At 44.2% G+C, this 17,795-nt stretch overlaps 1 protein-coding gene across 2 annotated transcripts in view; it reads left to right on the top strand.

The window, feature by feature from the left end:
• The window catches only part of LOC122815653 (protein artemis-like), a 934,783-nt gene that overhangs the window by 295,443 nt on the left and 621,545 nt on the right, over positions 1 to 17,795 (top strand). For both annotated transcript variants that reach the window (XM_044088335.1, XM_044088334.1), the window contains exon 3: positions 8,358 to 8,442. In XM_044088335.1, coding sequence (XP_043944270.1) covers positions 8,358 to 8,442 — 85 coding nt within the window. The remainder of the gene's footprint in view (positions 1 to 8,357; positions 8,443 to 17,795) is intronic.

The following is a 17,795-nucleotide window of genomic DNA, read 5'->3' as shown; positions in this document are numbered from 1 at the left end:
TATGCTCATATAGGAAGAGAACTTTTAAAAGTAGTGCATGAATCTGAGAAATGTCATTAATATGTCTCTATTAGTGCTGTTTAGGTGGAAACTAACCACAGCCGTGAACCCCAGCAAGGGATTTTCAGAAAGCCTCTGTACACAGCACCTTTGAGATTGCATAGATTTAATTTGTAGAAGGTGATCTGAAAGTAAAATGTAGATCAGACAGGGAACTTAGACATTTTGAGTAGGATATGTTTATCAAAGAAGCGCAAGGAATTGTCTGAAGCATAGGGAATTGTCTGCAGAATTGGAGAGTTAGTAAGAAGAGGTCCACCCTTGCTAACAGGAGGACTAATACTATCATGGTATTAGGCCATGTGTTAACTGAAATGTTTTCAAACTACCAAGTTCCTCCTCTTTACTCATGATAGTGTACACAAAGACATTCATCTTCATATCTCTTTTGCTGTACTGCAGTGTAAACTCACAAAGAAGTGACCCAATGCTACTGATATTCTGTGGTAAATTTTTCATTTTGAGTGGGTACCTGATTTTTTCAGTCAAGTATTCTTTTTCAGTTATTGTTGCTGATCTTTGTAAGGTAATTTTCCCGACTTTGTATACTTTTGTCTTCTTGCTTTTCCACCCCAGGCCCATTGGCATTTTGATTTATGTAGGGAGGGATAGAACGAAGGAAGTAATTGATTTTCAGATTCAAGGTAGAGAATCCAAAAGTAAAGAGGATACAACCCAAAAGTTAGGATTTATTGTCATAATAAATATACTTCCTTGTAACTGTACTTTACGTGAATATCTGTGGCATTTTACTTTGTTTACTAAATCTTGTCATGTTATACAGTACTCTGTACTGGCAAACTGGCAATCCATTGAAGACTCAGGAGTTTGGAAAGATGGCTGACAGCACAGTAATTGAAATACCACCCCATTCAGCATTTTACTACTTCACCCTTAGTCCTAGATTGTACAGCCCTGGAGTATATGAAAATAGCTTGTTTCATTTGTAACAGACTGAGGCCTCTCATTAAGCAGAGATATGTCGGGGTACATGGAATTTCCCATCCTACAAAAACTTGAATTTTGTTTATTTTCAGCAGTGTTTGGTGAATTCTGTTTGAGATAGAGTATAACATGATGTAGATAAGTTTTTCTATATCTTTTAACAGCAACATGTTCAGCAGTTCACTTTCTTGGTATTTTGAGCCACTGATGAGTTGCTCTTGATATTTAGTGCTTTGAACCTGCTGAGATCAGGGAAATACTGTGGATGTTCTTCATCTCACATTGCTGCAGTCCTTACATATGGGTAGTCCGCTGTCCTCGGTCGGCCCGAATACCAAAGTATTAGGCTGACGTCGGTCATGGGCGCTCAGATCTGACATCAGAGCGTCAGGGTATAAAAGCGCATGACCGACGTCATATCCTCAGTCTTTTTTGCCGCATGGTCCGATGCAGAAGCAGCGTTGCAAGTGCCGTTCGGCGTTCTGAAATTTTCGTATTCTGAGTTTCAGACCGAAACCAAGTTGGGCTAAGTACCCGTTGGGAATATTTTGTTTTTCTTGCCTCAGTTATTTCCGGATGTCAGAAAAAGTGAATAATTGTATTTCTTGTGGGAAACAGATACCGCATAGGGATTATCACTCTCTTTGCATTCCTTGTTTGGGACCGGACCACGGCGTGGTCGGGTGTCGGTTTTGTGCTAGGTTTAATAAGCACTATAAAAGAAGGTTAGATTGTGCTACGTTACTCTTTGGTAACCGCTCTATTTATAATATGCCCTCCGATCCTCCGGCCCGCTTCCGCGAAGAAGCGCAAAGACAAATCCTTGAAACCTAGACAGGTTGATTCGTCCGTTTGGACGCCGGTCCTAGAAACTACAGTGGAGCAGGTGGATCCGCTGAAGTTTCTGTTGAGTCTCAGGGGGAAACTTTGATTTTGCAGGATGTGGCCTCACAGGAGTCAGGTCAAGCTGAAGGGGCCTCTCAGGTTACTGTTCTCCCTTCTATGCCTAAGGTGGTTAAGCCTTCTGCTACTATTTCTAAGGCTTCCTCTAAGGGCAGGTCTGTTTTGCCTTCCTCTGGTGTCCCTCCAGGTACTTCAGGGTCTGTGCCTAAAAAGCACATGCTTAAAATGGCAGAAGATTTGATTACTTTAATTAGAGGTTCTATGCCCCCTCCTGATAAGAGGCCCAGGGTGGAGCCAGAGTTGGAAAGTTTGGATCAGGCCTCAGATGACTCGGACTCTTCTGCTGAAGATATTCAAGATTTTCCCCCTTATTCGGATTCTGATGCAGAGGATTCCACTCCTTCTGCTTCTCCTCCAGAGGATTTTTCATTTTCAGAAACTCTGCATTCCATGAGGGAGCATTTTAAGTGGGAAGGACAGGATTTCTCTGATTCACGGAAGAGGCTTAGGGAATTCTTGTTTTACCACAGCATAGACCCTTGGCTATACCTCCTGTTTTGGATGTTGTTCAAGATGTTTTCTCGGAGGCTTCCCTTAATCCAGATTCTTTGCCTCCTCGCCAGTTAAACCGGACAGGTATTACAGGGTGCCTGAGGCTCATAAATATCTGTATAAGAGTCCTAGGGCGGACCCAGAAACTATTAGTCAGGGGCCTAAGGGTGTCAGAGCTTCTGTTGTAAAGAATCCGGTTCCTCTAGATAAGGAAGCTAGAGCTTTGGATAGATGGGGTAAGAAGGTATATACCTCTTCTACTTTAGCAATGAGGGCTTTAAATTGCCAGTTTCATATGTTGAAATATCCGAATTTCCTCCTTTCTCAGCTACAATCTAAAGTGGATGCTTTGGCAGAGGGCATAGAGTGTAAAGAATTGCAGGATTTAGTACATGTCTCTGAACAGGTGGGTAAGCATTCTTTGCAGTGTGGTTTTGATGCTGTACAGGCCTCTTCTAGGGTGGCTGCCACTGGTTCAGTTCTTCGTAGGCACGCCTGGCTTAAGGATCAGAATTTGTCCGAGCATGTTAAAACTAGAATTCTGGATGCCCCTTTACAGTCTGAAGTTTTGTTTGGTCCCCCTGTGGAGTCGGTTTTGAAGAAAATGGAAGACAAGGCTAAGTCCATGCAGACTGTTAAAGATTTTTTGCAGGTGCAACCTCCATAGTTTAGTAGAAATTGGCCTACTAAGGGGTGGACCTACCCTTCTTCTAATTCTCAATCTAGGGGTAGATCTAGACGTGGCAGGGGCAGAGCTCACAGTACATTCAGGCCTAGAACTTGGAGTTCACCTGCACAATCTGCAGGTGAGGGCAGGGGCCTGTCCTTTCGTAAACAGGCCCAATGACCTGCATTTTCAGCTGCCAGATTCTTCTTCCCTGGCAGCTCCTTTGGGAGGAAAGTTAGCAATCTTCAAGCAAAACTGGCTTTTAGTCACCCAGGACAAATGGGTATTGGACATTATAAACCGAGGCTACAAGTTCTATTTCCATACATTGCCTCTTTTCAAAGGCATGCCAGACGTTCCTCCTCGGCAAAGGATAGAGGCTCACAAGCAGATTTCTTTACTTCTTCAAATAGGAGCTATACAGCCAGTTCCTCTGTCAGAAGTGGGACTAGGATTTTATTCTCGCCTGTTTCTAGTACCAAAGAAAGGGAACACGTGGAGACCAATTTTGGATTTATCTATCCTCAACACTTATCTGGACATTCCAAAGTTCAAAATGCTGACGTTACAACAGCTTTTACCTCTGTTGGGAAAAGATCACTGGATGGTAACTCTGGATCTCAAAGAGGCTTATCTTCATGTTCCTATCAGGCCCAGTTACAGGAGGTACCTGCGTTTTCGGGCTGGAAATTTACATTATCAGTTCTCTGCATTGCCCTTTGGCTTATCTACTGCGCCCAGAGTGTTCACAAAGGTTCTGGCTCCAGTGATAGCCTTTTTAAGGTTAAGAGGAATACAGATTTATCCTTATTTGGACGATTGCCTGATTATCGCACAACACAAAGACTAACTTCTGCATCATCTACAGTATGTGATGGTAGTGTTAAGATGCCTAGGGTATTCTGTGAACGAAACAAAGTCCAGTCTAGTACCCTCTCAGGACATGTGCTTTCTGGGTGTGAGACTGAATACAGCTTCCCAGATGGCCTTTTTGACCCCGGACAAACAAAGAAGCCTTTCTCTTTATTTCCATCAAATGTCTCTACAGTCCAGGCTGACTGCAAGGACAGTCCTTCAAGCCTTGGGGTTCATGGCATCTTTTATTCTGGTGCTTCCCAATGCCAAACTGCATATGAGGAAGCTTCAATGGTATCTCAAAAATGTATGGACACAACACTGCCAAGATCTAGACACTGTCATTCAGATAATACCTTGCATTCAGAAAGAATTTTTGTGGTGGGCTCAGGAATGTCACCTAAACAAGGGACTCTCTGTGACCCGACCAGAGGTGAGTCAGATTCTAACGACAGATGCCTCGGGCAAGGCTTGGGGAGCACACCTCAATGGAAAATGGGTGCAAGACACGTGGCCTGTCAGACTTCAACATTTGCATATCAACTTGAAGGAGATGTTAGCAGTCCAATTTGCATTGATGGCTTTCAAGGATTTACTTCACCCAGGACAGGTGTTGATTCAAACAGACAACACTACTGTCATGTGGTACATCAACAAGCAAGGGGAACCCATCGTACCCTCTTTGCAGGCAAGCGATGATTTTGTGGGAGACTGCTCTCAGTTTACACCTCAATCTTCAGGCAAGGTTTCTACCAGGAGCACAGAACTCCTTAGCGGATGTGTTGAGCAGACAAATTGTGGATCCTCACGGTGGAAACTGGATCCTCATGTGTTTCAAAAGTTGACAGTGTTATGGGGACTCCAGACATAGATCTGTTAAACTTCTCCACTAAATTACCAGTTGCCAATTGTTTTGCACAAAATGTTTCATCCCACAGCTTGGAAGGTGGATGCTCTATCATTCAGTTGGAGCAATCTTCATGTCTATGCCTTTCCACCTCTGCCTCTCATTCCCAAGGTACTCCTGAAGGCCAGAATAGACAAGCCATCCATGATTCTGATAGCGCCGGATTGGCCTCGACAGCACTGGTACCCACTACTGAGGAGTTTGAGTGGGGAGCCTCCATGGCCTCTGCCTTTGATTCCGCATCTTTTGTCTCAGGAGGGCGATCACTTCCTCAATGCAAGATTCAGTCTTTGCATCTCACAGCCTGGCATATTCTGCTTTAGACCCTGGAGGGTCTCAGCTTCCACAACAAGTTTTGAATGTTATTTTGGAGGCCAGAAGGCCTAGTACAAGGAAAGTTTACGCTGATAAATGGAGGAGATTTTTTCTTTGGAGCAAAGCGAAGGACTTTGATGTTTCCAAGCCTGATTTAAGTGTTTCTCTTCAATATCTTACTGAGTTATTGGACAAGGGTTTGTCTTTCTCCTCGATAAAGGTTCATGCTGCAGCCATTTCTGCTCACTATGACTGTGACCCTCCTTTATTTTCCCATCCTTTGTTTAAGCAATTTCTTAGAGGGGCAAAGAACATAAGACCCACGTAGAGCTCCTATTCCTGCTTGGGATCTCAATTTTGTGTTGGAAAAGCTTACTCTACAACCTTTTGAGCCTGCAGCTACTGCCGAGTTAAAGTATTTATCATGGAAGATTGCTTTTTTGTTGGCCATTACCTCTGCAAGAAGGGTTTCTGAATTACAGGCCCTTATGGCAGTGGAACCTTTCCTGATTTTTCATAAGGATAGGGTATCTTTGCGTACTAATCCTTCCTTTATGCCTAAAGTGGTTTCTAGTGTGGCCTTGAACCAAACTATTCATTTGCCTACTTTTTATGCAAACCCGCAAAATAAGGGGAGAAGATTTTGCATACTTTGGATATTCACAGGCAGTTACGTTATTATTTGAGCAGAACCAAGGGGTTCAGGCAGTCTCAGCAGTTGTTTGTTTCTTTTGCTTTGGGTTCTCAGGGAAAACCCGTTTCAAAACAAACTATTTCTAAATGGATTGGGTTTTGTATTTCTTTCTGTTATTCCCATCATGGTAAGGAGATTCCGGCTGGAATCAGACCTCATTCCACTAGAGCTACTGCCACTTCTACTGCCTTTCTAAGGGGGGGTAGCTACAAAAGATATTTTGGAAGCAGCCACTTGGAGTTCAGTACATACTTTTTCCAAGCATTACCACCTTCCTCTTTATTCTAAGTCTAGGGCTGGATTTGCCACTGCAATATTACAGGGCATTTTAGCAGCCCTAATGCTTTATGATTTTGCCATCCTCCCTTTACCTCTGCTTTGGGATTCTACCCATATGTAAGGACTGCAGCAATGTGAGATGAAGAACATAGTACAGTTTTGTACCTACCATAAATGTAGTTGTTCGAAGATCCACATTGCTGCAGTCAACCTCCCTCCTTCCCCTCTGTAGTTTGGCATGGTTTTATGGTTTGGGTGATGGTTGTTGTTGGGCATGTTTTGGGAGGTATCCTGTTTTGGGCTGTGGCCTTTCTTTTAGGGCCTTCTGACATCTGGGGCAAGAAAAGACTGAGGATATGACGTCGGTCATGCGCTTTTATACCCTGACGCTCTGATGTCAGATCTGAGCGCCCATGACCGACGTCAGCCTAATACTTTGGTATTCGGGCCGACCGAGGACAGCGGACTACCCATATGTAAGGACTGCAGCAATGTGGATCTTCGAACATCTACATTTATGGTAGGTACAAAACTGTACTATTCTTAATTTCCTCATTTGATTCTTCCACAGTTTGATTAATCTTTTTTTCTGTATTGACTTAACTACTTAAATGAGTTGCTTATTAGTGCTTTAACTTGTATCTGTAATAATAACAAGCCTAATCTCTCTTCCAGTATTCTTTGTTGGAGTTATCTCTCACACAGTTTGCTGCGAGTACCCATGGGTACTCTTGGCAGTATGGAGAGAAAGGCGCCTCCCAGATGACTGAAGATTAAACTTTCCAGTGCTAGAAAAAAGGGGACATTCCCAGTTGTGGGCAGTTTAGAAGTATCAAAACTCAGTCACACTGAATGTTCTGGAGAGGTTGACTGGTAGGCAAATAAGTAGAGTAGTAGAAAGTAAGATAGAAGATGAGCAGTTTAGATTCAAACCAATAAGGAGCACAGCCTGACCCAATGTTTGCAGTGAAACCGATAGTTGTGAAAAAGCTAGAGATGAGGGAAGAGTCTAACTGGGCATTCTTAGACTTGGAGAAAGCATATGATAATGTCCCAAGAAAGCTGGTTTGGAATGAAATGAATGGAGTGAAAACCATTTTTTTTAGTTTACCTTTTTTCCCCTTGTTGAATTATATGTGTGCATTGAACTTCTACTTCCAGCTGGCAAACGGGAGTCAGTGTATTTATTTTTTTATGTTTCAGTCCCATTAACATGTAATTATAAATATTTGTAATTGTTCTGAGCTTACTACTTTGTGGGTAATATGTTTGCTTTGTGTGTCAGCAATACAAGATCTTCTAATGGGGCTCCCTTTTGAAATGTCAACACTCTAAATACCAAGTACTAACAAGTTGAAAAAAAAAAAAAGACAAACACTGGAGAAAAGTGAATTTTGAAAATCGCAATTCTCCTTAAAACTTTTTTTTTTGTGGGGGTGGAGGATGGGGGGGGCAGCAAGGCCAAACACAGCTAAACTTGTAAATATAGATATGTATACCAACTTCACCAACTCCAAGATCACCATACCTCAGAGAAAAGGGAATATTCCAAGAAATGGTATCTTGGACTTTGTATATGTAAGTCTGATCTTTCGGCCATTGGGTCTCCATATCTTGGGCTGCTTGCTGTAACGGATCCCGACATTTCGAATAGCTACCCTTTTAATGACTTCGATGCATAATAGTTTTACATAGAGGGGAGAAATGAAATAGCTGATGAAACTCTTTTTTTTTCCAAGTGGGGGGATTGGAATTTAGGTACTGCATTGCATGCCTTTGGTCTGTTGAAGTGCTGAGAACATATTGACATTCATTTGCTAGTTTTGGGGAAGCACTTGGACACCGTAGTGCAAGAAATGCACACAGTGTTTGACATCATTGTGTGCTGTGTTCCTTCAAATTCTTCAGTCCACCTTTTCTACAAAAACATAAAAATTAAAATAAACAAGAGTCTGCATTGTGAAGGGTCACTCTGCTCTCGGTCCATAAACGTTGTCCACTTAGTGTGTGGGAAGTGGAGGGGGGACATATGAGCCCATTAGATGTGATCTACATTATAAGAGTTTGCAAGTCCAACCTAAAGAAATTCTTAAAAATGTTAACAAAGCCACAGTTGCAGCTTTTGCTTGGTAGTCAAACTTTCTTCCAAATTGTATATAATCTTTTGTTTTGTTTTACAGCTTGAAGGTTCATCTGTACTGTTCCCCTGTCACAAAGGAGTTGCTGCTAACCAATCCGAAGTACAAATTTTGGGAAAGTCGCATTGTAAGTTTGTCTTCGTTTGTATGCTTTGTTGCCATATCTTCTGTGAGTTTACTAATATAGATAAAATGAATAACTCTGAGCATTCTGCTTCTCTGTCTCATAAGTATGGTTGTTCTGCAGATTCTTGTGAAAAGCTTATAGCTTCCTGAATTGTTCTAAACTATATCCCTCTTAGTCATCTTACCACAAACAGATATGAATAATTTCTGACCATTGACCTCTAAAACTGTGCGCTTGTTATGTTGGGTGTTGTGATGCCCGTGCATTGGCCCAATAACATCAGTGAGGGGCGTCCACATTGGGAAGGATAACAAATAAACACACTGTAAAGTAGAATTTCCCCTTAGGAGCACACAGATCAGTCAGTCTGGGGCTGGTTTCACCTTTTCTCTCCAGATCCCCAATAAGACTCCCCACTGGCACAGTTATAGTTTACAGATCTCAGCCTAGTGGTCAAGCTAAAATCTCCAGCACCCTCTCTGTCTAACCAGTACTTCGTGTCCCTGCCCAGGTAGCTGACACACACACACACACACACACACACTTTGAGATGTGAGCTGTATACTGGCACAGGTTCTCCAGCTATTACATACAGACACAGGCAAAGTGCTGGTGAGTTGGATGTTCTGAAGACAAAATACAAAAAGCTCCAAGTCTCTCTGTCCTTAAATTGGTAGCGCAGTACTGCTGACTCATTTCAGATTACATCATTTTTTTCTCTGGTTCCCAGGCTAACAAACTGTTTAGCAGCCCATTTGATCTTACACATAGTCAGGAAGCTATAGCAATAGAAGACATTATACATGCAAATTCTAGCAGTTAACTGGTCTCAAAACAATAGCAAGAATTTCTTCATCCAGACATCTCGGCTCCAAGTTTTTTGAGCTCAAACAGTTATACAAGGCTTGACTTATCAGCTTTCCCCCAGCAGAGTGCAATTTAGTTACATTTTTGAAGTTCAGCATTTAACACCATATGTGAAGTTGTTAATTCTCGCCATTTATTCTCACTGATGGGTTCGGAGCCGATCCTCTGCTCTGACACGGCCGATAGCAAAGCTCAAGGTTTGCCAGTAGCTCAAGACCAAGCCCCTTATCCCACAATGCACTGCTGGAATTACCTCAGATCTAGATTGCCGCGGCAAGAGAGATCTCTGTGATCCAGCTAGCTCAGACCATTTGTGGGAAAAATAACAGCAAGTTTTATAAAAAAAAAAAACTTTCCTATCTGTTGCTAAGATAGTTGTGTGTTAGTATTGGGTAATTTCATAATATAATCTATAGGACGGATACATTCAGTGTGTCTACTGTCTGCGGGCTGAACACCTCCAGGACACTTGCAGCATTTGCCATTTTTTTTTTTCGAGTCCTCTTGGAGAGGAGGAGGAAGCTAATAGACAGGGGATTGCTACAGCAATCTTTTTCTGAGGTGTTGAGTAGCCTTGAGGGTACTAGCACGTCCTCCAAATCCTCAAAATCCAAATCATAAGACAAAGTGACAAAAAAGGCAAAACTTTCATGAGAGTCATTGGTTCCACAGACCTTGGAACCGAGTGTGCCTTTGATATGGAGCCAGCTCTCAGTATTGGAGCCGGTCTCTGAAGTTCCTTCTTCCCTCTGCTTCAGTCAGCACCTTCGGTGCATTCAGCTAAGTCCTCAGTCAGCCTTTCAGATTCCGACATGGATCGGCTAGTGCAGAAGCTTTTACAGGCACCAGGACTTGCCAAATTGTTGTCGGCCCTGACCAGCTCGTCGGTGCCGAAGACCATGGAACCAGATTTGTCTACTCCTCAGAGCCGTACTGGACTCTGAGTCGAAGGAAACTGAACCAGTGGTTGTCGAACCCTTGGAGCCGATACCTGCACCGGTGTTATCGGCTCCATCTACTCTGATGTCCTCGGCGCCGTCGAGGACTCTAGGAGCCAACGCTCTCTCGTCGGGTCCGGGGAGGATAGTCGAACCGATTTGTCGGTGCCGACTCTTCCTCTCGGGTCTTCGGCTTGGATGAGCTCGGCTCCTACCTCGGGCTCGAAGCCCAGGGTTTTGGTGCGGGAGGATCGGACGGTACTCTACTTCTTGTCGGAGCCATGGTGCCTTCGATGCTATGAGGAGAGTTTTGTCTCCAAAGACAACGTCGGCATCAGTTCATCCTTCCCTCTCCCCTCAAGTTCCTGTGTCTGCTTCTTCATCTACTGGTCCCTTTAAGTGTAGAGACCCCGAGCTTCAAGTATCCCCACAGGGCGTCCCCCTGCTCTTTTGAGACCTCCCCAGATCGCCCCACTGAGGAGGTGCCCAGGAAGAGATTGTGCAAGAGGAGGCACTTAGACTCCCCACAGGAGTCTTTGACATGGATTTAGATGAGTCAGAAGGGTCCCCTCGATCCCCCTCTGAGGATATCTCCTTTGCAGAGATACTAGAGATCCTTAGTCAGAGGGGCGATTGGCATTCCAAGACCCTTACTGATGATGAGTCCGTGCTCTTGAAGGCTTTTGGGTCTCAACCTTCCACTTCTTGGGTGTCTCCGTCTTACGACGAGCTCATGGAACTGATTTCTCGTAAGGCGTGGGAGTCACCGGAGGCCATGGAACCTGTTCCTCGTAAGCCCAATAAATTCATGTCTGCCACAGTGGACAAGCCATTTTTGACAAAGGGAGTGCCTGTTGATGCCATGGTGGTAGCTGCAACCACCAAAAAGGAAGTATCTGAGACATCCACCTCTATCTATCCCCCTAACAGAGATTCTAGGGTCATGGATAGATATGGGGAAGTGCATGTTTAGTTCAGCGACTTCTCTGCGATCACTGAACTACTTAACCCACTTTACGAGACTACAAATAGATCTCCTGAAAGAGCTAGGAGATGCTCTCCAGGGTACAGTAGCTGCAGGGGTGGCCGACAAAGTCAACGCCTAGCTCGCTACCCTAAACTCAGTGGTATTCTCGTCCATGCGTCTCATATCCTATGCAGCTGATGGTTGGAGTAGATTTGCAAGTTCGGGCATTGCTTTTTGAAGACCAGCCTGGATGGCATCTCTGTTCTTTTGCGGAACCCTTCAAGTCTTCCTTTATTAATACCCCATTTGATGACTCATCACTGTTTGGGCCCAAAGTAAAGGAAACTTTAACCAGGTGTGAGCAGGAAGACAAGACCTTATCTGCTGTTGGAGTCTGTTTTTCTACCCCTACTCAGCCCTACCCCAAAGGCCCTAAGGGAGGGAAAACGTGGTTCCGAAAAGCACAGGGAGCCTTTCAGGACACACGTGGATAAACCCCACCCTAGAGGCAGAGGAGGGGGTTATAAGGCAGCGGCTTGGCAGAGATCCAGCAACAGGGTTGACAGGGTCAGTTCTCTGGTCAACCCTACCAGCGCCCCGAAAGGGGGGCCCGACTGTTAGACTCTGGAGGCAGTCGGGGGTCGCTTGTCTTTGTACCCAGAAGCCTGGCTAAACATAACATCAGATACTTTGGTACAAAGCATCATTTCCAGAAGATATTTCATACCGTTCTCTTCCCCTCCCATTCCTGTAAAGAGAATCCCAGATGTTCCACCCAATCTCAGGGAACAAGCAATCATAGAGGTCCACAGATTGCTAGAAAGAGTCAACCAACCAGTCCCAGCAGACCAAGTTGGATTCGGAACTTAAACCAGTACCAAGGTTCGCTTGGAGAACCAAATAAGGGTCCAGACCAAGAAGGACTAATTCCAGTCAATTTATTGAAAAAGAGAAAAAAACACCATTAACGCTATACACACAAAATACGTTTTCGAACGTCTTCAGAAGGCAAAACCTCCATAAATGTTGAACAACCCTTAAGTAAGTATTCAAAATCAATTCAAAACAGTTGTCCAATAAAAAAATTATAATAGCCAATAACAATATTAAATGTCATAATTGAACTTTAACTTATTTGGTTCTCCATGCGAACCTTGGTACTGGTTTTGGTTTTGGCTGTTGGCTTTCATCTCTTTTGTGTGGATTTGGGACTTGCTCAAGATTCTTTTTGGTACCAAAGAAAACAGGGGACTGGAGACCTATCTTGGACCTCAGCAGACTCAACCAGTTCATAAAGAAAGAGAAGTTCCGAATGGTTACGCTTCAGTCCATTCTTCCCTTCATAGGGAAAGGCGATTTGGATGTGCTCCATAGATCTCAAGGATGCGTACTATCACATAAAGATGAAATGATGCTCCAGAGATCATCTGCATTTCTGGCTGGGAGCCAATCATTAGCAGTTTCGTCCCTGCCCTTTGGTCTCACTACAGCCCCCAGTGTGTTCACCAAATGCATGGCAGTGGTCACGGCTCATCTGAGACATCTAGGATTCCAGGTGTTTCCATAATACCTAGATGATTGGCTCCTCACCGCTACCACCAGGCATCAGTTGACTCCGGCAACACAATACACTCTGACACACTGCCATCAATTAGGCAGTACAATCAACTTCGAAATCTGCCTTATCGCAGCATATCATTTTTATAGGAGCAGAGTTAGATACCTCAACTACCACTCTACGTCTCCCTGTCGAAAGAGTCTCACTTCTCCGCCAGAACATCAGCTCACTGGTGTCAAAGAACAAAGCTACAGTAGCAGAGGTATTGAAGGTGCTAGGATGTTCTTCGTTCCACATTGCTGCAGTCCTTACTATTGGGTAGTCCGCTGTCCAGTCGGCCCGAATACCAGAGTATATGGCTGACGTCGGTCAGGGCGCATTAGACTGACGTCAGTACGTCAGGGTACTAATGCGCATGACCGACGTCATATCCTCAGTCTTTTTTGCCGCATGGTCCGATGCAGAAGCAGTTTTGCGAGTGCAGGTTGGCGTTCTGAAATATTCCGAAGCCGGAGTTTCAGACCGAATCAGAGTTGGCTAAGTACCCCGTTGGGGAACATTTTGGTTTTCTTGCCTCAGTATTTAACGGATGTCAGAAAAAGCGAATAACTGCATCTCTTGTGGGAAACAGATACCTCATAGGGATTACCATACCTTGTGCATACCTTGTTTAGGGCCTGAGCACGACGTTGTTGGATGCCGCTCTTGTGCTAGGTTTAACAAACGCACTATCAAGAGGCGGTTAGACTGTGCCAGGTTAGTGTTTGGGAAGCGTTGCAATTATAAAATGCCGTCGGATGCTCCGGCGCCCGCTTCGTCAAGAAGCGCAAGGACAAAACAGCGAAGCCTAGGGTTGATGAACCGGCAGTCCGGACGTCTGTTCTTTAGAAGGCTCAGTGGAGCCAGAGGTTTTGCCAGGAGTTTCTTTGGAGTCTCAGGCAGAGACTTTACTGTTACAGGATGTGCCTTCTCAGGAGGTAGGCCAGGCTGAGGGGCTTCTCAGGTAACTGTTCTTCCCTCTCTTCCCAAGGTAGTTAGAGCCTCTCCTTCTGTTGCCAAAACTTCTTTGAGAGGTAGGCCAAGTTCAGCTTCAGTGGGGGCTTCTCCTAGCATTTCAGGTTCTGTGCCTAAGAAACATATGCTTAAAATGGCAGAAGATTTGATTACTATGATTAGAGGTTCTATGCCCCTCCTGATAAGAGGCCTAGGGTGGAACCGAGTTTGATAGTTTTGAACAGTGTTCAGAGGCTTCTGAGTCTTCTCGGAAGATTTGCAGGAGTATCCTCCTTATTCTGATTCTGATGTGGATGATTCCACTCCTACAGCTTCTCCTCCTGAGGATTTCTCATTTTCAGAGACTCTGCATTCCATGAGGGAGCACTTTAAATGGGAAGGCCAGGATTACTCTGATTCCAGGAAAAGGCTTAGGGAATTCTTGTTTTGCCCCAGCATAGGCCCTTAGCTATACCTCCTGTGTTGAATGTGGTGGAAGATGTTTTTGCAGAGGCTTCCCTGAACCCTGACTCTTTGCCTCCTGCTCCTGTTAAACCTGATAGGTACTATAGGGTGCCTGAAGCTCATAAGTATCTTTTAAGAGTCCTAGGGCAGACCCGGAAACTGTTTCTCAGGGACCTAAAGGTGTTAAGGCCTCTGTGGTTAAAACCCTGTTCCCACTGATAAAGAGGCAAGGGCTTTGGATAGATGGGGAAAGAAAGTGTATACTTCTTCCACTTTAGCCATGAGGCGTTGAATTGTCAGTTTCACATGCTTAAATATCAAAATTATCTCCTTTCACAACTGAAATCTAAGGTGGATGCTTTGGCGGAAGGTATTGAGTGTAAGAGTTGCTGGATTTAGTTCATGTGTCTGAACAAGTGGGTAAGCATTCTTTGCAATGTGGTTTTGATGCTGTACAGGCCTCCTCGAGGGTGGCTGCCACTAGTTCTGTTCTTCGCAGGCATGCCTGGTTGAGGATCAGAATTTAGCTGAACATGTTAAGACAAGGATTTTGGATGCTCCTTTACAGTCTGATGTGTTGTTTGGTTCGCCTGTGGAAGCAGTTTTAAAGAAAATGGAGGACAAAGCTAAGTCTATGCAAACTGTTAAAGATTTTTGCAGGTGCAGCCACGAAGGTTAGTAGAAATTGGCCTACTAAGGGAGGGACATATCCTGCTTATGATTCCCAGTCTAGGGGTAGGTCTAGGCGTGGTAGGGGCAGAGCTCAAGGTTCTTTTAGGCCTAGAACAGGAGTTCACCTGCTCAGACTTCTGGTGAGGGCAGGGGTCAGTCCTTTCGTAAACAGACCCAATGACCTGCCTTTTCAGCTGCCAGTAGATTCTCGTCTGGCAGCTCCTTTGGGAGGAAGACTGTCTCTTTTCAAAGGAAATTGGGATTTAATAACTCAAGACAGATGGGTGTTGGATATCATTCACCACGGTTACAGGTTTTATTTCCATACATTGCCCCCTTTCAAAGGCATGCCAGATGTTCCTCCTCCACAAAGGAAAGAGGCTCACAAGCAAATTTCTCTGTTACTCCAAATAGGGGCCATTCAGCCAGTCCCTGTATCAGAAAGGGGCCTAGGATTTTATTCTCGCCTGTTCCTAGTACCAAAGAAGGGGAATACGTGGAGACCAATTTTGGATTTATCTATCCTCAACACTTATCTGGACATTCCCAAGTTCAAGATGTTGACGTTACAACAGCTTTTACCTCTGCTGGGCAAAGATCACTGGATGGTAACTTTAGATCTCAAGGAAGCTTACCTTCATGTGCCTATAAGACTAAGTTGCAGGAAGTATCTGCGTTTCCGAGCTGGAAATTCTCATTATCAGTTCTCTGCATTGCCCTTTGGCTTATCTACTGCGCCCAGAGTATTTACAAAGGTTCTGGCTCCAGTGATAGCTTACTTCAGGCTAAAAGGAATTCAAATCTATCCTTACTTCGGCGACTGCCTGATTCTGGCTCAAGAAAACGAAGACCTTCTACAGCATCTGGACTATGTTATAGCAGTGCTAAGATGCCTAGGGTATTCTGTGATCGAAATAAAGTCCAGTCTAGTACCCTCTCAAGACATGTGCTTTCTGGGGGTGGGACTGAATACAGCAGCCCAGATCGCCGTTTTAACCCCGGACAAACAAAAGAGTCTATCACTTTACTTCCATCAACTATCTCATCAGTCCGTGCTGACTGCAAGGACAGTCCTTCAAGCATTAGGGTTCATGGCATCTTGTATTCTGGTGCCTCCCAATGCCAAACTGCATATGAGGAAGCTACAATGGTATCTCAAAATGTATGGACACAGCACTGCCAGGATTTGGACACTGTCATTCAAATAATACCTTGCCTTCAAAAGAATTTTTGTGGTGGGCTCAGGAATGTCACCTAAACAAGGGAGTCTCTGTGAGCCGGCCAGAGGCGGAGTAGATTTTAACGACAGATGCCTCGGACATTGCTTGGGGAGCTCATCTAAATGGAAAGTGGATACAAGACAAGTGGCCTGCCAGACTACAGCATCTACATATCAACATGAAGGAGATGTTAGCAGTCCAGTTTGCATTAATGGCTTTCAAGGAGTTACTTCTTCCAGGGCAGGTGTTGATTCTAACAGACAACACAACTGTCATGTGGTACATCAACAAGCAAGGGGAACACATTCTTATCCTCTATGCAGGCAAGCAATGATTTTATGGGAGACTGCGCTAAGCTTGCAACTAACTCTTCAGGCAAGGTTTCTGCCGGGAGCACAGAACTCCTTAGCAGATGTGTTAAGCAGACAAATCATGGATCCCCACGGGTGGAAACTGGATCTTCATGTATTTCAGAAATTGACAGTGTCATGGGGAACTCCAGACATAGATCTGTTCGCTTCTCCACTAAACCACCAGCTGCCAAAGTTTTGCACAAAGGGGTTTCATCACACAGCTTGGAAAGTGGATGCTCTGTCTTTCAGTTGGAAAAACCTTCATGTGTATGCCTTTCCACCTCTGCCTCTTCTTCCAAAGGTGCTATTAAAGTCAGACAAGACAAGCCAAGGATGATTTTGATAGCTCCAGATTGGCCTCGGCAACACTGGTACCCACTACTAAGGAGTCTGGTAAGGAAGCCTCCATGGCCTTTACCTTTGATTCCTCATCTGTTATCTCAGAAGGACGGTCATCTGCTCAATGTCAAGCTTCACTCTCTTCATCTAACAGCCTGGCATATTCTGTGTTGAAACACAGCAGGTCTCAACTTCCTCAACAAGTTTTAAATGTGATTATGGAAGCTAGAAGACCTAGTACAAGGAAAGTGTGCAGAAAAATGGAAGAGATTTTTATTTTGGAGTACAGCAAAGAATTTGGAGATTTCTGAGCCTAATTTGAGTGTGGCTCTTCAATATCTTACTGAGTTATTGGACAAAGGTTTGTCCTTCTCTTCCATTAAGATTCATGCTGCAGCAATTTCAGCTCACTATGATTGTGACCCACCATTGTTTTCGCATCCTTTGTTCAAGCAGTTTCTTAGAGGGGCAAAGAATATAAGACCCCCACGTAGAGCTCCTACTCCTGCTTGGGATCTCAATTTGTGTTGGAAAAACTTACTCTACAACCTTTTGAGCCTGCGGCTACTGCTGAATTGAAATACTTGTCATGGAAGACTGCTTTTCTGTTGGCTATTACTTCTGCAAGAAGGGTGTCTGAGTTGCAGGCCCTTATGGCAGTAGAGCCCTTTTTGATTTTCCATAAGGATAGGGTATCATTACGTACTAATCTTTCCTTTATGCCTAAGGTGGTTTCTAGTGTGGCTTTAAACCAAACTATTCATTTGCCTACTTTTTATGCAGACCCCCAAAATAAAGGGAAAAGATTTTGCACACTTTAGATGTACACAGGCAATTGCGTTATTATTTAAGCAGGACTAAGGATTTTAGGCAGTCTCAGCAGTTGTTTGTTTCTTTTGCTTTGAGTTGGCAGGGCAAGCCTGTGTCAAAACAAACTATTTCTAGGTGGATTGGGTTTTGCATCGCATTTTGTTATTCCCA

Source organism: Protopterus annectens, chromosome 11.part0 (assembly GCF_019279795.1).
Source record: "Protopterus annectens isolate FY-2018-M chromosome 11.part0, PAN1.0, whole genome shotgun sequence".
NCBI classification, from domain to species: Eukaryota; Metazoa; Chordata; order Ceratodontiformes; family Protopteridae; genus Protopterus; species Protopterus annectens.
Note: the sequence above shows the minus strand (reverse complement) of the source record. Positions and strands in the feature narration are given on the sequence as shown.